At 32.7% G+C, this 21,931-nt stretch overlaps 1 protein-coding gene across 5 annotated transcripts in view; it reads right to left on the bottom strand.

Annotated features, from left to right (window-relative positions):
- The window catches only part of PIEZO2 (piezo type mechanosensitive ion channel component 2), a 205,653-nt gene that overhangs the window by 26,008 nt on the left and 157,714 nt on the right, over positions 1-21,931 (bottom strand). For 3 of the 5 annotated variants that reach the window (XR_015733592.1, XM_034429440.3, XM_034429441.3), the window contains exons 22-39: positions 21,514-21,714; positions 20,759-20,963; positions 20,519-20,620; positions 18,815-18,980; positions 17,190-17,433; positions 16,131-16,227; positions 15,185-15,344; positions 14,755-14,844; positions 13,519-13,646; positions 12,559-12,630; positions 8,524-8,627; positions 7,327-7,425; positions 5,875-5,974; positions 4,771-4,833; positions 3,933-4,099; positions 3,328-3,482; positions 1,853-2,023; positions 529-924 (exon numbers count right to left, since the gene is read on the bottom strand). Coding sequence is in view for 4 of the 5 variants with exons in the window: in XM_034429440.3 (XP_034285331.2) it covers positions 529-924; positions 1,853-2,023; positions 3,328-3,482; positions 3,933-4,099; positions 4,771-4,833; positions 5,875-5,974; positions 7,327-7,425; positions 8,524-8,627; positions 12,559-12,630; positions 13,519-13,646; positions 14,755-14,844; positions 15,185-15,344; positions 16,131-16,227; positions 17,190-17,433; positions 18,815-18,980; positions 20,519-20,620; positions 20,759-20,963; positions 21,514-21,714 (2,720 nt within the window). In the remaining variant the exon portion in view is untranslated. The remainder of the gene's footprint in view (positions 1-528; positions 925-1,852; positions 2,024-3,327; positions 3,483-3,932; positions 4,100-4,770; positions 4,834-5,874; positions 5,975-7,326; positions 7,426-8,523; positions 8,628-12,558; positions 12,631-13,518; positions 13,647-14,754; positions 14,845-15,184; positions 15,345-16,130; positions 16,228-17,189; positions 17,434-18,814; positions 18,981-20,518; positions 20,621-20,758; positions 20,964-21,513; positions 21,715-21,931) is intronic. The other 2 variants (XM_034429444.3, XM_087891312.1) reach the window with 1 other exon arrangement.

The raw sequence follows: 21,931 nt of genomic DNA, 5'->3' as shown, positions 1-21,931 counted from the left end.
TTATTCTAGAGAATAATCTGTAAGTAATAGCAAAAGCACTTAGATTTATAGTGGTTTACAATGTCAGCATGCCCCCAAAAATCTGGATCCTTATTTTACCAACCTAAGAAGGGTAGAAGGCTGATTCAACCTTGAGCTGGTCAGGATCGAACTCCAGGCTGTGGACAGAGTTAGCCTGCAATTCTGCATTCTAACCACTGCTCCACCACAGCTCTTGTTAAATAATAATAATGCTTCTACATAATAGAGTATTGCTCAAGAGCTATGCAACTAATTTCACAGATCAAGCTATAAACTATACCTTGGCTTACTTATTTTCCAAGTCAAGACAAAAGTTGGTACTACATAAATGAATTACATTTAAGGAAATCCAGTTAAATCAGTGCATTTGAAAAGATAAGTGAATATCAAAGTGAATTCAGCTTGTTAAAATAAACAGCAAAAATCCCCAACTGCCAAATATTTTCACAAACAATTTTCATCACCATTGTAACTAATTTGCATACTTAATTAATCATGGATACCTACTTGTTAATTAGTAATTCACTTGCAGTCAGTTCATGTGTCAAAGGAGGAAGAATAGAATCTTCTCGTTTTTCAGACTGATTTTCATCTGGGCTCACTAGCATTTGGTTTCTGCTAGATGAACCATCATGGGAACTATCTAAAGGAAAAAGTTCCAAGCTCACGGCTTTACTATATGACGGAGGGGGTTCAGCAATGCTATCCAAAGCAGAATAGGATGGCATGTCTGAATCAGAAATATATGCAGCTCCTTCAGAATCCATACAATAATCTTCCATTTCATGTTCCTCTATGGGTTCAGCTTCTGTCTCTTCTCCTTCATGGTCCTCCCCTTCGACCTCTTCAATAGTTTCTGCTGTCCCCTGACGGGAATACAGCATAGTGACTTGAGTAGCTTCACTGTCAAGAATAAGGAAGAATATTTTTGCCAATTTCTCACTTTACAAATAATGTTTATTCCCCTTTTTTAAAAATTAAAATTGAGTTGTTGATTCTACATTGGATTTCACTATTATATCAGGGTGGACTTGACAACATCAATTTTGGAAATATTCACATTCCCCAAATGTTTTCATGTTGAGAAAGTTTTGATTTGTTTCAGGATTTTAGAAGTTATTATGATTCTGTTCATTAATTAATAACCCCCACTGGGATTGTATAATTATCTTATATGCCATGAAATGTTTTATTTTAATGTACTTTAAGGTATTTTTCTAATTTATTGTTACATATTACCTGCGTATGAAGAACAGGTTCATGATATATGTTTTATAATGCATAAATGAATTGGGATCAACAATGAAGGGTCTATCTTCTCTGCTTTAAAAAGATCCCTTGTGTCTTGGGCACAGTTAAACATTTTTGTGAGCAATAATGTTAACTAAAGAGAACCAGAATCATAAATCAGCATCTGAATGCAGCATTCCAAGCTCTCAGTTTAATTAAAAAGTAAAACTATAAACAGGCATATAATTAAGAGTCCTGAAAGCAAAAAATATAAGGATTAAAGTGAAGGTATGAAAACGACACATACGACATATTACCAGTGGTGGGATTCAGCCAGTTCGCACCAGTTTGGGAGAACCGGTTGTTAACTTTCTGAGCAGTTTGGTAAACTGGTTGTTGGAAGAAATCATTAGGGCAGAGAACCGGTTGTTAAATTATTTGAATCCCATCACTGCATATTACTTATCAGTCAAAACAAAACAAAACTGCTTCAAATGAGTATGCCAATAGTTTTACTTTTAAAAACGCAAACATCATTTTACATTGCCAAAATATATAGTGGTTGGGATAATTGAGTGAAAAGCATGCAAGGATTAAGCACCTTGATACTATACTGCCACTGTCAGCGGATGAGGAGGACATATCCATGCTGTATGTTTTACGAAGCCTAGGTCGTGCACGTTCACTTGTTTTAGGAATAGGGTCTGGACCATCTAAATCATCAAGGGTAGATTGCCTGGACAACAACAGTGTAGTTGCTTCCGTGCAGCAGCTATCAGTGCAAACAATTACAAAGAAAATGTTATATACCAATGGCATCCTGATGTGGCTCAATAGTGAACGTGCAGATTGGCCAAGCAAAATACCAATAGAGACATAGTCAAGAAAGGATTTAATGGAACATAACAAGCTTTTTGGTGCCAAAGTAGACTATTCTTATTCTGATAACCACACAAAATTAGTAATAACAAAATATGAAGCAAGGAGAAATTAGGATGTAAGATTATTTATGGTGTAAGACTAATGGAATCCATGCATTCTAGTAAGACTGATAAAATGCATCATTTTTAGCTTTTTCAATCTATCAGTAAAATTTGATCAGCAGCTTGCAGTTGAGATACTTATAGGTACATTAAGCAAGCACTACAAATCGATATTTTAAAAAGATATAGCCAAATATTTTAAAGTTATTGTAAATAGCCTATACTAAAACTAAAAGGGTCCTATATTATTTTCCAAATATTGATCTTTTTAAAAAATACAATTGTCTTTATCCCAGTGTAGCCATAACCATTTCGGGAGGTTTTAATTCTATTTTTCTCCAGTTTAGAAATGAACATACCTGAGAACAATGAAACAAACCAGATATATATAATATTTAAGCAGCAACTTTTTTTTTGAATAGATAGTAGATACTCATTTTTCATGATACTAGTTGAGACAGTTTTTGAAGAAAAATGTTTTTCTCTAAAATGAATTAAGAAAATTTTGCACAAAATCTGATCATAGGACCCTGGGGTCATATGAACGTGTTTTGTTCACCTGCTCCAGCCTTAAAAAATTTAAGTTTTATGCACAGAATGACAATGCAGAAGTTCCTCAAAATGGGAAGTACTCAGTTCTCAAATGGAAAATATCTCTGCAGCAATAATCGTTTGTAATATTGCAAAAATAAATGATATGGGAATATGGTATAATATGGGAATCAGTTTTACTATAGATCACTGAGTTTAGGGATCTGCTATTTGAGAATAATTTGTGGACTCTCATGTTCTTTTAATACACAGGGATATTGTATATTAAAAATGTGAACTTTTTGGTACTACATTTATTAAAAGTCACACCAAAAATAATACTTGTTAGATAGAAACACTGCTGCTTTCATACACTCTTTAACATAAGAAAATTGAAGAAGTAATCATATGTTGGCTATCATCTTTTAAATAGTTTAGTACAAGATTCTATGCTACTTTAGCACCAACTACAAGCTAAGCTTCATTACTAGATGTTTATTATATATTTATGAAGTTCATCCTCCATATACTTAGAATTATTGTGCTCATTGTAAGAGAATACCTGGATTCACTGTCACGAGAAGCTGCTGATTCTAAACTTGCAGTCCTCTCAGCCTGTCCAGGCTCATAAATTTCATCCAATCCTGATTCCCTAGAAAGTTTCATTATATGGTTCTGGTAATACATATGGATACTCTCTCGAGTTGGAACATTTCCCTGAGAAGGAAAATGTAAAATTTAGGAAATTAAGCAGGCTAACATTTAGGAGACAAATCAGGGCAGTAGAAAAAAGACTTTATTCCCTTTGGTTTGTCAATTGTTTTGTGAGAACTTTTTTAAAAAGAGAAAAAAAAATAAGCCCAAAGTTAGAGTTGTAAAGTCAAATAAAAATCCACCAGTCTCATGACTCTTATGAATGCTGTAATATTGTTTTCTTTCTATGTCACTCATAAGACTTTCCTCCATACTCTATGACAGCACAAAAAACACAACACTAAATTAAACGAAAACCAAAACTGTTCATTTTAGCATGTCACAAAAGAAGAAAATACAATGCAGTACTAGTTACAAGATTCTAACAGCCCTCCAACAGGTAAATCAAATTAAACCTGAAATCACGTATCTGTTTTTCATCATCATGAAAAATAAATGAACATGTTGTAGTACCTTTTTTATTTCTCTAGTTAGCATGCATCTCTCCATTCTTAATACTGTGGAGATATCAATATGCTCTCTTGAAATTGAATTTAGCCAAGCTGTAAAACTGTCTATTGTTGCCAGAAAAAGAACCCAGGTAAACTTCAAAATGTTATATATTCTTTTAAAAATATTATCTGGGAAAGAAACAAGAAAACATGCTTTACAAAAAGATACTCAAAACAGTAAACAGTTGTGAATGTTATAACAAAATCAGATTCAAGAACCATTATCTAAGGGTAAGTTCTAACAAACTCAGGAAAACACTTTTCATTTGATGTACACAGGATGACACTGTTTTCTATGGAATTACTATCTCCAAGGATTAGTGATTATCAAAACTTCAGAATTAGACTGATTTCATTTTAATATCTATTGGTATAATTGTCAGATGATGCTGGGAACATTGCTCCACTTAAATGAAAATGTTTATTGCCAGAACGTTTCTTTAATTTTGCATTTGGCTTTAAAATAACTTTGTAGTCAATCAGCATATTCTATCCTATATACTACTTGCACTCTTAGCAGTATTTTTTCTGTTCAAAAAGTAGTGACTGGTATGAAAAATGATTATGACTGCAATACTTTTAGCTGAAAATGGTATCTGAACAACTTTCTAGACTCAAACTAATGTATGGAAGTTGGCTTGAATTATATAACATTTAGAATTTTAAGTGACTTTCAAGATAAAAATATCAGTAAATTCTGCAGTATATATACTGTATTCTACCTTTATTTTAGAAGTAATTGGGCTGTACCATCAGTTGCTATTATTTAAAATGAAAACTTAGCTTGCTTCTTTGCTTACCAGGGCCATCAGATTTACTTTTGACAGGTTCATCTCTTTCTGCACCCTCCATATCTATTTCAACTGAGAAATCAAAATGAAAGAAGTGATCAAAATTAGACTTAATTGACTTCAATTACCTTTTAATTTTTTTACCTGAACACATAATTAAATATATTGATTGAACACAATATGAAGCTTCTTTAATGATGCCACACTGCTGAATTAATACTTTCCACTGATTGCTTGACCAACACTACATTTTTTCCCAAACCAAAACTTAACACTCTAGTTGTCCCAAAGGTGCTTTTTCAAGAGGCAATTGGACTTTCTTGTTTGTCTTTTAAGATGTTTCGCTTCTCTTCGAAGAAGCTTGTCCAGCTTTGACTGGATTGCAAGGAATGGAAGGATTTATATCCTGTGCGGTCCCGTTGCGAACCGGTAGTAAAGGTTAAGTAGATACCACCCCTGTGCGCGCGCTCACATTTTTGGTGCTGGGCAAACCGGTAGGTAAATTATGTGAATCCCACCTCTGCTCCATTTACACTTCTCAGATGACCCTGAGGACATAGATAAACCTCCAAGTAGCCTCAACAACTCTCTAAAAGAATGCAAATGACCAGCTGTCTGCAAGGAATATAAATTCTTCCATTCCCCATCCATTTTTCAGAGCTGAAAAAGCTTCTTAGATGAAAAGCGAAACATCTTCAAAGAAAAAGCACCTTTGGGACAACCATGACCTGGATGACTGAAGATCTCCACAGACATTTAACCGTATTAGTCTATATACTCATCAGCTGAGTACTGATAAACCAGCAAACAATGATTAAATAGACAGTCAGTAAATCTTGAATTTCCTTATTCTGTTTTCTTTCTTTATTCCCTTGGGCTTTATTTCAATAATTTCTTAGCTGCCTAGACTCCATGTGACTAAACTGAAGAACCACATCCTGATTGGTAAGCTCCATGAAATCATAATTTCCTGAGAATCCCAACTAGAGATCTCAGCAAAACTATGGAAGCCACTTGTGATTTTCTGAATGCAAACTATGGCTCTTCTACAATCAGAGCAGAAAATGCTATTTGTATAGTTAACAGATAGCTGAGAATATTTCTGAAGCATACCATCATCAGATACTTTCTGCATTTTTTTATTCTTTTTCTTCTCTTTGCGCCTCTGTCGTAGGGCAGTTTTAGGATCAGTAATCCAGGCTTGATAAAGAAACTAGAAGAAAAAAAAATCAATTTATTCGTGTTCTCTAGTAAGTAAATGTTAAGCAGATAACAAAAAGCATAGATTTGGAAAATGTATTTAGAATTGGGAGATTATGGAAACATAAACCATTTAGGAAATGATTCATTCAAGTCTAAATATTTCAAATAATGTTTGTGGCTTTGATAAATCAAAACAATTGAGCAGAACTGTAGATTCTTATGAATTTGGTATCAATCTATAACAATTATGTTCAAAAATCTGAAAAAGAAACAATAATTTATATATAGACTACAATGTTCAAGTTAATTTTAACTTTAGTGTCAATACAAGTGCAAACCAGATCCAGTTAGGCAATATCTGGAATTATTTTTAAATGATTGACCAAATCTTTCAAAAAAGGAATATATTTTTATAGTTATTATTCCCTGGTATTAAACATTTATTTGTCCAATCCACAAGATTAATAAAAATATTTCTGTAACTGTTTGATTAAAAAAAAATAATCTGCAGACTGAAAACCTTTTGTTAGCTAACACTGTATTACTAATGACACTTATTAGCTGTTGCCAACACAAATATATAGATGCATGCAAAGGAAAGCATATGAGAAAATAAACAGAAGATTGTTTATTGGCAAGATAAGCATGCTTAGATAGAATATGCCATCATTATATAAATCACTAATGTTACCCTAGCCGTATTTAAAACTTCTGTTTTAATGTATAACACACACTTTGGTGTGTATTAATATATGTATTTTAAAAAATATTTAACTTCATACAAATAAAATAAGATGTGAGCTTGTGACTTATGTACATAGAAAAAGTATAATTAAAAAGAAAGGAGGGAGTTTCTGTCAATGTTCTGTCTTCCTTGAAATCCACAAGTCTTAAAGTTGCCAAGTCTGGAGATCCCTGGTCTATATTAATAACTTTTGACAGAACAAATTTAGAGGTGTTTTTATATACAGACTCCCAAATATTCCATAAGTCTACCTTCTATTTTGCATTCTCGTGTAATCTTTCTGACAAATATTATCAATAGACTAAAATCCCACTCGACTAAATTTATCCAGCACCTACAAATGCATGCAATTCGATGGAATCTGCTTAATACAGTTTAGACAAAAAGTCTAGGATTATGCCAAAGATTTGGCTCTGCATTTTCTTTCTGATATTTATCATTATAGCTAAATTGAGATATCTCATCCTCAAGTTGGTTAACTGAAAACATAGTCAAATCCTTGGTTGTCACAAAACCTCCTCAAACTCATATTAAGAGGAAAAATGCAGTAAAGGGATCCTCTGCCAGAATACAATGGGAACAAGATCTTATTCTACATGGTATAGAATATCAAATACCTTTGCAGCTCTGATTAAATACTGAAGAATAGTTTTGGGCAGTTTAATAATAGACTTTGGCAAGGCTAAAATGGCTGAAGCAAATTTCGCAATAGCTCTCTACAAAGAAGGATAAAGCAAGATAAATTAGTGGAATTGTAAAGGCTAATATTTTAAGAAACACACTGTACAATTCTATTAGCAGTAGGATTGATATTAAGTTAAAACAACATTAACTGAGCATTTAATTTTGCAGTGCATTAGATTTAGTTACAGGACAGTGCATAAAAGTGATTTAGTTACATGAGTAACAATTATATATTAGTAATCTGGATTAGGAAAGCACATCCTAAATGAATATTTAGTATTCCACAGATATAGTTACACATCCTTGTCTTTGCCTCTAATATTTTTATAAATAGATAGAAAATAGATAGAAAGTTCATGACAGACATATACATATACTGTACCATTCTATAATTTCTCAGATTAAAAAAAACCCTAATTCATCTGCTGCAAGATAAATATGAAGGGTACAATGAAAAACCGGTATACAACAGTTTGGGATAAAGCAATATAAACTCAGGATATTTATATAATAAATATTTCAACTCATGAACTTTAAACTAGTATCTCTGATAAAACTAGAAAATACTGCCAGGTTTCAAATGAATAATATGTCTTTTGTAATTTGTCATGTAAATTAATATAAATTAATAAATATATTTAATCATAAAAAAGTAAAATTAATGTGTCCTATAAAGGATAGCTTGAGAAGCTGGTATTACAGTTTCAGTTAAATTAACTACTAATGCAACACTCTCTGTATGAGCTGCAGCTGATACAAAATGCAGCAGCCAGACTACTTCTAACTTCTGATACATTAAAAAAATATAGATTTAAGGTCATTAAAAATTTAAAAATAATCACACTACATGCATAATTGAATGGAAATCCATCTCCAATAACTTTCTTGCATTGCAGAACTATGACAATTATGATGTACACAAAATCAGTTAAACAGAATCAATATATATCATCATTCCTTTATCGCAATTCAGACCAATCAAGCTGCCTTTGTAGGCATGGTATGGTCAATATAGCAATGCACATTAAAAAAATAGGCATAGATTTGATCACAAATGTTGTGGCCACCATTTTGAGCACATCCAGTAGCTACTCTTGTTTGAAGGAATACCATGCAAGTAAAAACAGTACCTGGAAAGCAGATCTTTTGGGAGGCTCTTCCTCTTCCTTTCCTTCCTCTTCCTCCTCTTCTTCACTGTCCGACTCAAACAAATAATAATCTCCACTTCTGACCACTAAGCAAAATAAAATATTCTTTTTATTTCTCGTAAGGAAACAATTCTCATAAGATCTATCCTGAGCCATGACTCAAAGACTCAGAGAAGTAGGTCTACGGTTATAGGAATCAGTGGCAGGATGTACAAAAATGGAGAAAAGGCAAGCAAGGCACATAGATCACTTGGGATGTCTGTCATCACAAAAAAGAAACCTCAATAATAGGAACATTACAGAATGATCAGAAGAAAAGTTGAGAAAAAAGTTGGAATATGTTAATGAAAGTTTGCAACATTCATAACTTCCAAAAATTGTTTCTTTATTTGTAAGAGGTTGAGAGTTTTCTAATTCCAGAGGAACAAATGAAATTAATATGTGCTCTCTTCCTCCACCAAAAGAACAGCTACAAAAAGTAATACTGCTAAAAGTCTGCTAGCATCTGGAACCATTCTTCTCTTTTGCTATAGTCTTTAAGCTTAATATTAAGAAAGCGATAAATACATTCTTGTAGATAACACTTTTTGCTTGTAAATTGTGAAACGGATGCCTCCATATCTTCAAGTTGTAAGAGAATATGAATGAACTGGGCCTTATATCCTTGAACAGAAGCTCATTTTTTGAAAGATTAAATAAGCTAATAAGTCCAAATGGATCAAAATAAATAAATAAATAAAAAATTAAATATTAAGCAAGAGATAAAATTAAAGTCACAGCATTACATTTGCCTATTAAGACAATGTTTGCAAGTAAACTAAAATATTAATATATTTATTATTATTATAAGAAACGCAGATAGAATGACTTTTGAGATTATATTTGACCCTCATTATATAGCTTTCTGAACCATAAAAATAAATTATTCAATCATACCTTATCCTCTATTTTATCTAAAGCATATATTAAATAATGTATCCTAGGTCAAAGATAAATTGATTAACTGTGCCCTAACTAGGCTATAGAAAATTTTTCTTTAGCTTGAAGATTAAAGAGAAATGGAAAGCAAATAAGGGAAGTATATGAATAATATAGAATAATGAAAAGCTAGAAAATTGAACAGTGAAGTAAATGTAGTCAGAGAATTATCTGAACGAGCTAAAAGGAAGAGCTTGGGTATCATAGAAAGAAGTATAGTGGTGTAGAGGTTAGAATGGAGTATTGCAGGCTAACTCTGCCCACAGGAGTTCGATCCTGACTGGCTCAAGCTTGACACAGCTTTCTATCCTTCCAAGGTCGGTAAAATAAGGACCTAGAGTGTTGGAGGAAGTATGCTGATATTGTAAACTGCTCAGAGAATACTGTAAAGCAGTATGGAGCAATACATAAATCTAAGTGTTATTGCTCTTGCTGTATACAATTATGATTTTGATTACATCTCCCTGATTTATGAAGTGCTGTACACAAAATTAATCCATAGCATAGATGTCATTTCACAGAAAACCGCTAATCTCTTTCTTATTGGAATTTTACTACTTTACAAATTTTATAATTAACTTTACTTAGCTGCATATTGGAGTTAATTTTAGACGCATTTATTCTGATGTCATATATATATATATATGTTTTCTCAGGTTTTCGCGGGTGTTTGTATGTAGGTCTTTGGTTATTCGGGTCTTCTCCCACGTAAAATTGGAAGTGTCTTGGCGACGTTTCAACGAAGTCTCATTCGTCATCTTCCAATTTTACGTGGGAGAAGACCCGAATAACCAAAGACATATATATATATATATATATATATATATATATATATATATATATATATATATACACATACATACATACATACATACATACATACATACATACATGCATCACTTTTCTAGCCAGGGTTTTTTTTCCTACGTAAATCAAGATGTTTGTATAGCCATAATTAAGTGATATCCCAAATCACTATTTTCTAGGCTTTATCAGACATTTAAGCAGCATTATGTTGTCTGCTGTAAAACTTTAAGTTTTACTACAGCAGACAACATAATGCTGCTTAAATGTCTGATAAAGCCTAGAAAATAGTGATTTGGGATATCACTTAACTATGGCTATACAAACATCTTGATTTACGTAGGAAAAAAAACCCTGGCTAGAAAAGTGATGGATGTATATGTAGTGGTATCTCCTAAAAGTATGAGTAGCTGTTTGCATAAATATGGCTATTAAACATGTAAATCTACTTGAAAAAGATCACATTGGTTGTAAAATATGTACAGTAATGGTTGCACAAAGAGTAGATCTATTCTAACTCAGGGGACATTATGAACCTCCTTGGTAACAATGTGTTACATCTATACAGTATGAATATATATGACATTTTATGTGAACAATAATTCTAAATTATCATTGAAAAGCTATCAGTTTCTTTCCTCAAAATGCATTTATCTAAACTTCTGTTCTTTTATGACTACAAGTATTAAAATAATTCATCCATTTCTTGCTAGCAAGTGAATTGACAAATAAATTATAATAATCTTTAATAATTTATTCTGTTATTATAATTATTGTCTCCTAGTGTTCTTAACAGAAGTCATTAGTAAGCCTTATATAATTCAACTGCACATTGCAGGGTCTATAACCCATTAATGCAAGTCGATATATCTGTAGAAGGATGGTATGATTAAACTGCAATAATGCACTCTTGCAGGCATTAATTAATTAGAGAAATACAATTCAATTGAAAATTGCAGCTTAATTTTCAATAAGATAGTATCTCTCTACTTACAAACCATTTCTTCACACATTGGTTGTAACTGATCATTGAAATGGAGGATGTACAGCGAGTAAACCAGTGAAACAATATTATTTTCTTCTCCAGAGACTGATTCTTGCAAAGGTTTTGGAGACTTCTAGAGAGCAACAGGTGTGTGAAAACATGTTTTTCATGCCATGCAGAAAAAAAGCCCTGAGAATTCTATGTCAGCACAGAAGGCATAAGATAATGGACACTTTCTGTTGAGATACAACCGTTCAAATATTATATTAAAATATTTAGAAATGAACTTGGCTCATCAAATATAGAATTACTGTTCTGACTTGTGGATAATTATTTTAAAAGGGCATGCAATACTGGTGGATAGTATTCATTTTCAGGGCTTGGCCACAGGTTGCTGTTCACAAGTATATGCATTATTGCAATAATATGGATTCTATAGTGGTTTCCTAAAACATGTAATGAGGGTAAAATGAATCAGAAAGAATGAAATGAACTGGAATAATTTAACAAGGTTTATGTATGGATGCAGGTCACTTTCACAGAATAGACTATAAGAGAAAGCAGGGTAAAGATACTAATTCACACCACTTTCTGCCTGGAATAAAATCCACTGCAAAAGATAACCATGGATCCCTAAAGCCTTTGAGTCATTCTTATTATCTGAATTTCAACCATTTTTCTGTAATAGCAAAACTAATGAGGATTAACAGAGACCATATCCTGGTCCATTTGGAAAAGCTATAGATTCAAAACACATTACTTGCAACGATTTATTTTTCTGAAAAGTAAAACAACACTGGGTCTTCAATAACCGTTTGAAAATAGGATAGGTCTCTATAAATTTTCATCATGCCCTTTAGAAACATAAATATATGTAAACATATATACACACACACACACACACACATATATATGCATAGGCACATTTTACTTGTGACTTGACAGAAACAAAAATCTGGAATATTTGTTAAACAATTGCATAGGTATTTTTGCTACAGCAGGAATAGTTGCAAAATATTTACTGTATTTTTCTTCCACATAGTGAATATTCGCTTAAGGAGCTAACTGAAACTTGCATCAACATATGGTCGCCTAAAAGAAACATAATTTTTCTCTGTGAAATCTTTTGGGTCTACATGATTATCAAGTCACAAGTATAAAACCATGCATAAAACAAATAGGTCTTGGGAATGCCTCCATTCTGGTCAAGGATATAAGGGCTGTACTTTAAAGATGATTGAGAAACCTACTGGAAGCATGATCAACCCAAGGCCGCCACCACTGCTTTTTTTTGCCCTTGGTTTTTTCTTTGTCTGCTTCTCCTAAAATGAAATATGTCCAAACATTAATTTTACAAAGTGAAAAACATATTATGTCTTATATTTTTTCCTCATTTTTGCATGAGCAGATCCAATTCTAATACTTTCAAGAGATAAAACACAAAAAGCATTTGCTTACTATTATTATAACTACTCTATTCATAGAACCTGGCTACTCTGACATAGAGACAAAATAGAATTTGACTTCAAATTTCCCTGTATTTAAGGAATTATTTTTAAAAAATGCTTTTGTTTATTATAAATTAAAACTAAGCTGCAGCAAATTAAAGTTCATTATATAAAAACTAAAACAGAACACTGAAACCCAAAGTATTAATTTGAATTCATAAAATACATATCTTGACTCAAATTTTGCTTCAAATGAAAAATCTGATAAGATAAAAACATCTTTGCTATTCTGAAATTGTTTAGGTATCATATAGAAAACCAGTTCAAATTCCAATCTGAACTGTGCTCTAAATACCAGCTTTTTAAAAGGCCTGAAAGCTTGTTATGTTCTACCATTTTATATTATACTTTAGCATCCCAGTCACAACCCCTGCTCTTCAGAGAAAGGGACAACATGTTTTTGTAGATAACCAAATGTTATTCTTCCACTGCAGTGAGAAGGAAGGGCAAGAGAGGGATACCATAGGAAGAGAGTTGGATTTATTCCCAAGTAATTTAATATAATTAATTTAATTTAATTAATTCAATTTATATGCCGTCCCTCTCCGAAGACTCAGGGCGGGGGAGAGGAGCAGATTGTGAAGCCCACCCAACAAATGTCTGGATGAGGCACTATACTTTCCTATATATTGTATATTCATGTTAATAATACTAAGGTCCAAACAATAAATACCAACGTCGGATATAGTGAAGGAATAGTACCATCATCATCATCTTCTTCTTCAGCAACCTTTTGAATTTCTTGCCCATCCGAGGCTTCTTGACTCATGCTCAGCACCCTTTCTTTACCCTTTTTGTATTTCTGCTGTCTGGCTTTGATATGATCCATCCTGTCAAAAGAGAGTTTGCACTCTCAGAATTAAATCATTATCTTTGTGGACCCAAAGAGGACAAGGATTTTAAAATATTATATGATATTCTTAATATATTATCAAATGACATTACTTATTACATTTATGCTTATATTACAATAAATATTAGCAAAGAAAGAAGTTACACAATTTTGTATAAAACTTTGATTGGGAATGCCTGATTCCCCCCCCCCAAAATTATAAATTGCAGAAGAACTGTAAATCTCCATTTGTGTTTTCTCATCATCTTTTTGATGTCAATAGAACCTCAGTACTCATAAGTATGTAAGCTGATATAAACTTATATATCCTGAATATAAACATTCAGGATTGTACATTGTCTTCTAAAGTACGGCTATAAGATACAGATGTTTCAGCTGGACTGTTATGTACAGTATATAGCATTGTAATCACTACTATGTTTCTCTACATGTTTTGGAGGTTCATATCTTACTTGACTTTCACTTATTTTGTTATTATTATTATTTTTTAAAATTTGATTTATATGCCGCCCTTCTCCGGAGACTCAGGGCGGCTTACAATGCACTAAGCAATAGCCTTCATACTTTTGTATATTTATACAAAGTCAGCTTATTGCCCCCACAAACTGGGTCCTCAATTTACCTACATTAGAAAGGATGGAAGGCTGAGTCAACCTTGAGCCTGGCGAGATTTGAACCTGCAGTAATTGCAGGCAGCTGGTTTTAATAACAGGGTGCTTTAGACCACTGAACTACCAAGGCTCTTTTGTTTTGTTATTAGCTATGTCTCAGATCAGGGGTGTCAAAGTAGCGGCCCAAGGGCTGGATGCGTCATGTGCAGGCCACGCCCACCCTAGCTCTGTAAAAAAACATTGCAAAATGTCACATGATGGCAATGTGACACCGCAAGTTTGACACCCATGTCTGAGATGGATGGGTAGATGGAACTATAATATTCATGAGTTGCTCTCAAAATTCCAAAGGTGCTCACTGACTTCTGTAGTAACATCGATAAGGTAATGGTTAAGTACTTTTTCTCTGATTAATGTAGTAGTGTTATATGCCAACATCCAGAAAGGAATTTTTAAGAGAAAAGAAAAGCATACTGTTTCTTCAGTTGATCCATTGATTTTTTCTCTTCCTCAAGTCTTGCTTTTACTGCTTTCACAATTGTGGCCTGGAAGAGTTCAGCACCTCTGAAAAATAAATACATATACACTTGATAAAAACAATGCAACACAAACAGATAGGATGACAGTCACAATTGTAGTTTTGCTACCAAGATGGAAACTGAAGGTGAAACTGATTCAACAGATTTGCTGAAACAGTGAGAGTAAAGAAAACATTCTGAAATGTATTTCATAAAGTTGACTTTCCTAATCAATATATGGATTTTCATTTCTTGATAAGAGCTTTCCTTGATTAATATATACAAATTATATACTTCATTTCACTTCTATAGTTTACAGAATATTTCATCAAAACACATATCTGCATGGATCTATACATTTATTAAAATACAACACTTCACTTTACCTGGATGCCAGAATCTGTGAAGCTTTAATATCAGCAACAACATGAAGGAAGTAGTAACTCATGAAAACTCTTCTTTGCAGCAATAGAAAAGCAAAGCAAATACTATCCCAGATTATTCCTGCTTCTCCACTTGGCAATTTACACTCTGGATCATCCAAAGCTGACAAGAACAAGCATCAAGGATAAGCATCAAAATATTGCAAGATTTTTTCTGAGCTTTCAATCCATGTCTGCAAGATTTAAATATCACACAGGTAGGGCAGGAGAATAATTATCTATTTGTGACTCTACATGTATGTACATTTCTCCTGTATCCTAACTCAAATTCTAATCTGGGTAACAGCTGGAAGACCATCTCCTTTAATGGAACATCTCAGAGAGCCATAGAATTTTTTAAAAAGTACAATAGTATTTATAGTGATTAGGTCCAAAGTCTATATGAATAACAAAATACAACCTACAAATAAAAACAAACTGATGAAATTATCAGATACAACATCTGGTTAGAGCAGGAGTGTCAAACTCACGGCCTGCAGGCTGGATGTGTCATGCAGTAGCCACGCCCACCCAGGTTAAGCAAAGGGGGAAAAAGTCATGATATGTCATGTGACGAGAACATGACGCCACGAGTTTGACACCCCTGGGTTAGCCTGTGCTTTGTTTATGCTATTACTTCAAAATAAAATGAAAAAAACTTCTGCCTATCTTGGACAAAATGTATAAAAATGGTGCTAAATTCTCAGAGAAAAATGTTTTTCCACCAACTATTTATTTTCCAATCTGAATTATTCATACTTTATTATAAAAATATATAAATATATAAAATGATTTTCAGTTTCAGAGAGAAGGAAAGTCTGCTTATTGTTTTTTTAATGATGGTTATCTGAAAGACTTTAATGGAATTTTAAAAAGAATTATACAAATAACTTTATAGGTCTATACTTACGAATGTCATATCCTTTAACTGTACAAGCCAGACTGAATGCTTGAATCACCCAACAGCTATTGTTGATCAAAGATTTGATGTAGCCGCATGCTCCTATCTGGAATAAATAGAGATTGATATGACAAAAGAAATTAAAATAAAAGCCTGTCAATACTACAATAGTACAAAGATCCAAAAAAAGGAGAAATTGAAATTTTGTTTTCTTTAGTGTTAGTAACTAAACTGAATATGCTCAGTGCAGCGATTTCTTCTATAATATTTAACTAGAAAAGCAAATAAATAAATATTATAATAAAATAAAAGCTTGTCAATACTACAAGGTATAGCTGTTTACACAAAGATAAAAAAAGAGAAATTCAATTATTCTTTTCTTTGGTGTTCATAACACTTCAACTGAATATGCTCAGTGCAGTACTTTCTTCCATAACTTTTAAAATAGTCTTATACCTCTTTCACTGTAATGTCATAAATACATTAAAACAAAAATTGTTTTGTAATTAGTCCATACTACAAAATACCCCTTCTTTTTTATTCCAATTTGTGACCATATCAGATACAAACAAGACCATCAACTGTATGGTAGATTTCTCAGTACAAAAAGGGAAATTGCAGTTAAAGCTCAATGATAAACATTAATTGATGTTTCTGTTTAGAGCTCCAAACAATCTGGAACAAGTAATACTGAATGGAGCTTGAAGGAGCCTGAAAGGCAATGAAAGAATGGAAATAAACACTTTCAATATTCAGCCACCTATCCCCAGTACTGTATATCAGTGTTTCTTGATCTTGGCAATTTTACAATGTGTGAATATCAACTCCCAGAACAGGAATATATCTTGCTAAGGTTGACGCTGTATATAACTAGTTATATATAGTTATATATAACACTGTTATATATAACCACAGCACTTTGATGTCAAGAGTTGAATGGTTTAGAAAGCAAGAAAAAGATGAACTAGTGTGGTGGGATTCTGCACTATTAAAAAAAAGTAAAATAACAACTATATATTGATTTTCAGAAACATTTAATAATCATTAAAAAAAAAAGAAGATACTTACAGATAATATATTTTTCATTATAATCACAAAGGCATTATAAGCAATCAGCCAATCCCAATATCGAAGGATGCTTCTGATTGGCTTCAGTAATAGATCTCCTCCAAAAAGTAGAAAATAAAAACAGGCTACCAAGTAACCCATGCAAAATATACTGATCCGAGTGGTTCCCGTTATAAAGATGATAGTGAGAACAAACCAGAAGAGATAACTGAACGTAACCACTTTACCCATGTCTAGATAAGATCTGTTACAAAACAAAGTAGGAATGAGAGAGATCACATTTACGTTCAAGTCATACACATTTTTATGTACAATAAAGTGATATAAGCACATTTATATAAACATATAATACATATTAACAAAATGATTATGTGTTTACAAGAAAACATTATCCGTTATACAGGGATTCAAACTCTGTGATGCAGAGGTTGTTGCATTGAGGTTATATTTGGCAAGAATACACATACACACATAACATTGGAATTTATGCACCACAAGGTTTCTCAAATCTTGTGACACAGCAATTGCTTGCTATCAGTTTATTCAGGAAAAATAAGGAATAAAATCCAAAAGATTTGACAGAATCCCCACTTTCCCCTCTGCATGTTTGATGAGGTTTTGTTTTAATTGCAAAGTGCAAGTTGCTTACTTTTGAGAGGAAAATGACTCAGGGCATTCATACTTTATGCTAAATTAACAAATTTAAAATCAATTTATATTTTTTATAATTATAGCTAACTATTGCAATGATTGTTTTGATAGCATTGTTTTCAACTGTTCACTTTTTTATTTTTCTCATTCATAATGTTTAGGTAATTTTACTTATGGTAAATTAAAGAGAATTTATCTAAACATTGGTGTGTAAATTCTAGAATTTGTAATAGAGGAATGGAAAAGTTGCACTATCTTTTTCAGGTGGCCAACAATTTCCTTCCTTCCATCCATGCAAAAGCGATGATTCTTTGAAAGTATAAAAGAAAGTTGAACTTTTTCACTGCTATAAACAGTAACATTTATAGTAACGTAATTTATCACCAAACTGATAAATTCAGAGATCTGACTGTAGGAAATTGGGCTCTTGCAATTTCTTTTCATTTGGGACCATGCAATGTACTTAAGAATTTAGCATGTAATCAATGCTACATAAATTTATCATGCAACAAAACTTCCCCTATCTTTCTCTTTGCCAGAAATTTGTTCCTAACTATCATAAACCCCTGGAGTAGATATTAAAGATAAAGAAGAGACAATGAGAAAAGGAGAATTTATTCTGTTACAGGCACTTGTTCTACTAGCAGGACAATCAGACAGAAATTATGTAACATCATATAATACTTTTACTGATTGATTTTATATATTATATAACTTGTATTTGATTGTCCTGCAATTTTATATATTTTATGTACTGTGTGAAGAATAAAATTCTGTTATTTGATAATCTTACCCCACTTACCCCAGAAAATAGCAACATCAGACAACGTGTGTGAGTGACAACTGCAGTAAAGTTGCAGAAATACAATTCTGAACCTTACCAGTTCAAAGTTCACAAAGAGTATATGATTTCTGTGAAGAAGTAATATAAGCAGATGTGTGACTTATGTCAATAGTCATTATCCAGATCTTACCGGCAATGAATAAAATCAGGTACAGGGTTGTGTTGACTAAATGAAGCTGCTTCAAGATTCATGCAGATTTCTACATTGTCTCCAGCCATGATGCGTACAGCAGCCTTGTTCTCATCTTCAAATGTCTGCCTTTGTAAGGATGCACATAGTAGTAACATGAAATCATCTGATGGAAGAAGATGTTGAATTGAATATAGATGTGATGGACATCTCACATGTTTTTCATATAAAGAGGATGACTAAAGGCCCAGTAAAATCCTAGTATCAGAATGGAGGCAGAACCAACTTGCTCCTTGTGAACTCTAATCCTAGTCCACAAATTCAACTAGGAATGTCCATGTTATGATACACAAAGAGGTAAATGAGCAACAATGTTCAGAAAATAATTTTCTCTGAAAGAATAGCTTACTTAAAAATAGGTCGCTATTAAGTCCAAGGTTTGACTTTGGACAAATTTAGAAGGCCATGAGGCTACAAGGCAGAAATATTTCCACTCTACATTTTTCTGGCTCTGATGATCCTTGGCTACTTTATCTTTTGAATTTTGACTATTTATTCAAAACTTTTGTTGTCTTCAATAACTGGACTGGACTGTGACTGCACTTTTGTCTAGCAATTTACCATATCATGAAAATTTGTAGGAATATCAACCTTGGACTGTTTGACTGCATGTAGTCATCGACTTATGACCACATTTGAAGCCAAAATGTATGTTGTTAAGTGAGAGATGTGTTAAGTGAGTTTTGCCCCATTTTACAACCTTTCTAGCCACAGTTAAGTGAATCATTGCAGTTGTTAAGTTAATTACATGGTTGTTAAGTGAATCTGACTTCCCCATTGACTTTGCTTGTCAGAAGGCCACAAAAGCTGTTTAATCCAGGACACTGCAACGGTCATAAATATGAATCAGTTGTGAAGCATCTGAATTTTGATCATGTGACCATAGGGATGCTGCAACGGTCATAAATGTGAAAAATGGTCATGTTACTTTTTTTAATGCCGTTGTAACTTTGAATGGTCACTAAACAAACTGTTGTAAATCGAGAACTACCTGTACTGTGTTAACTCTTTGAGACTGAATTATATTCTGTGATGACTGTTTTTAAAATCTAAAATTGGCATATACAAAATTAATGTTCGTATGTAAAATCTTAAACTAAAATAAGAAGTACAAGAATTGGACGGCCAAGCAATTTCACACAGAACCAGATAGCAAAAGGAAACGCATTAAACTAGAGAGGTCAGCCTAATGCCTTCCAAATTGCTAGGACTACTGCATTACACAATTTTCACTCAATATAACCATTGATAAGGGATAATGACAACTGTACTTGAAAACATCTAGAGGACACCACTTTGCCTATTCCTGATAAAAAGGACATGTATTGGTTTCCATGTCTTAACTTTTTAATTCAGGTTCCATATATGTTATTAAACAGCTGTAATTTTTCTTCTTTATTGCAATGGTGAGATAGGAAACACTGCTGTTTTTTTAAGAGCAAAACTTTTTACTGATGTTGTGATATATATATTGTAATTTTTAGCTTTACATATATATATATGTAAAGCTAAAAATTACAATCTAGCAATAGTATATTGCTAGATATTTGTTGCATGTCCAGAAATGTACTTTAGAAATTTATTACAATATCCTCTAGGAATTAAATAAATGGTAAGTTTGTTTAAGGGATGAAAATTACTTACACACAAGAAAGACTGGATTTGGTTTAACAATAAAATCTGGAAAGTATAACCATTTGATGATATTAGAGTTGAAGTTGGCATTTGGATTTCTCCATGGGTAATCTGTAATGACAGAGGCAAGAATGCTTATAACAAGCCATTAAGAGTACTTATTTAATTACTTCTCAGCAGGTATTAACATACAGTAATTATTGAAGTAAAAAACTGGAAGAACTGTTTGAGGCAAAAAAGGACGCTTACCCTTACAAGGTGCAGGTGGGATGCCAATACATACGAAGTACTGGAATGTAATAATGCATGACAGAAAACAGCAGTACTTTGGCCATATTTCTGCAATAGCTTTTCTTCTCCGCCGATACAAAACAACAATTAAAGCAAAGCCATGTATCATTGCATAGAAATCCATCCGTTGACCAATTACATTTACGGACAAGAGGAAACAACTCTGTGATAACAAGGCAAAGGTACAAAATGTATATATTATCTGGAGTGGTGCATGATAAATAGGATATTAGCTTCATCTTTGGAAACTTCATGAGACTTTACTTATCAGCTTGAAAGAAATCATTTTTTAAATTTTGTTTATAGGCCATCTTATTAATACTGACTAACTACCTTATCCGTAATGACTGGGTAAAACTTCTATTTGAAAAGTAAAGAGATATTGGAAAGAATGTTAAAATATTTGGCACAAATATCTTGATATATTATAAACATGTTTGCAAAATGAAGATTGCAATATCCTAAACCTCATCCAAGAACCTCAAATATGATTTTCTATGTTCCCCTTTAGTTATGAAATTCTCTCCCTAGGAAGAACACTGAAAACATTTCAAATTGTCTTTCTTTAAGTTGATTGTGGGTTAGAGTATGTTTCATTATACATTTAACCTATTTGGCTAGATTTTTCACTTGGTGACTGAGTTGCTAGTTCCAATTGTGGTCACTAATTAAGGACTATCAGTATTGCTTTAACCATACTGGTGTAAATTTACCTCCAAACCAAATTTGTAGAAGAAGTAGTTTATAAAATACTTAAGGCAATTGACTATACCATCATCCAAATGTAATCTGGTAATATCATGAAAAATAGTTTTGGTTTCTGGGGCAGTGAGATTATTATGACATCGGTAGTATTCTTGGTGTCGGTAAACAGTAACTTCAAAGGCCAGAATTGCCAGCATCAGCAAATTATTCTGTAAGAGAAGGAAATTGTAAATACTTTAGATCCAAGAAAAGCCTTGATTCTACTACTTACAGCAAAACTCCTGAACTATTGGCACTCAATGTGCATTTTGACATAATAATTTATGTCAATTTATGTCAATTTATGTGAAACACTTTTGCTATGTGTTTATATTAATTATAAAGATAATGGATTTAAAATGTATAAAATCGCTACATCTAGGTCTT

This window comes from Pantherophis guttatus, chromosome 3 (genome assembly GCF_059756535.1).
Source record: "Pantherophis guttatus breed Tessera chromosome 3, ASM5975653v1, whole genome shotgun sequence".
Taxonomy (NCBI): domain Eukaryota; kingdom Metazoa; phylum Chordata; class Lepidosauria; order Squamata; family Colubridae; genus Pantherophis; species Pantherophis guttatus.
The sequence above is the reverse complement of the archived record's forward strand: the minus strand, read 5'-3'. Positions and strand labels throughout refer to the sequence as shown.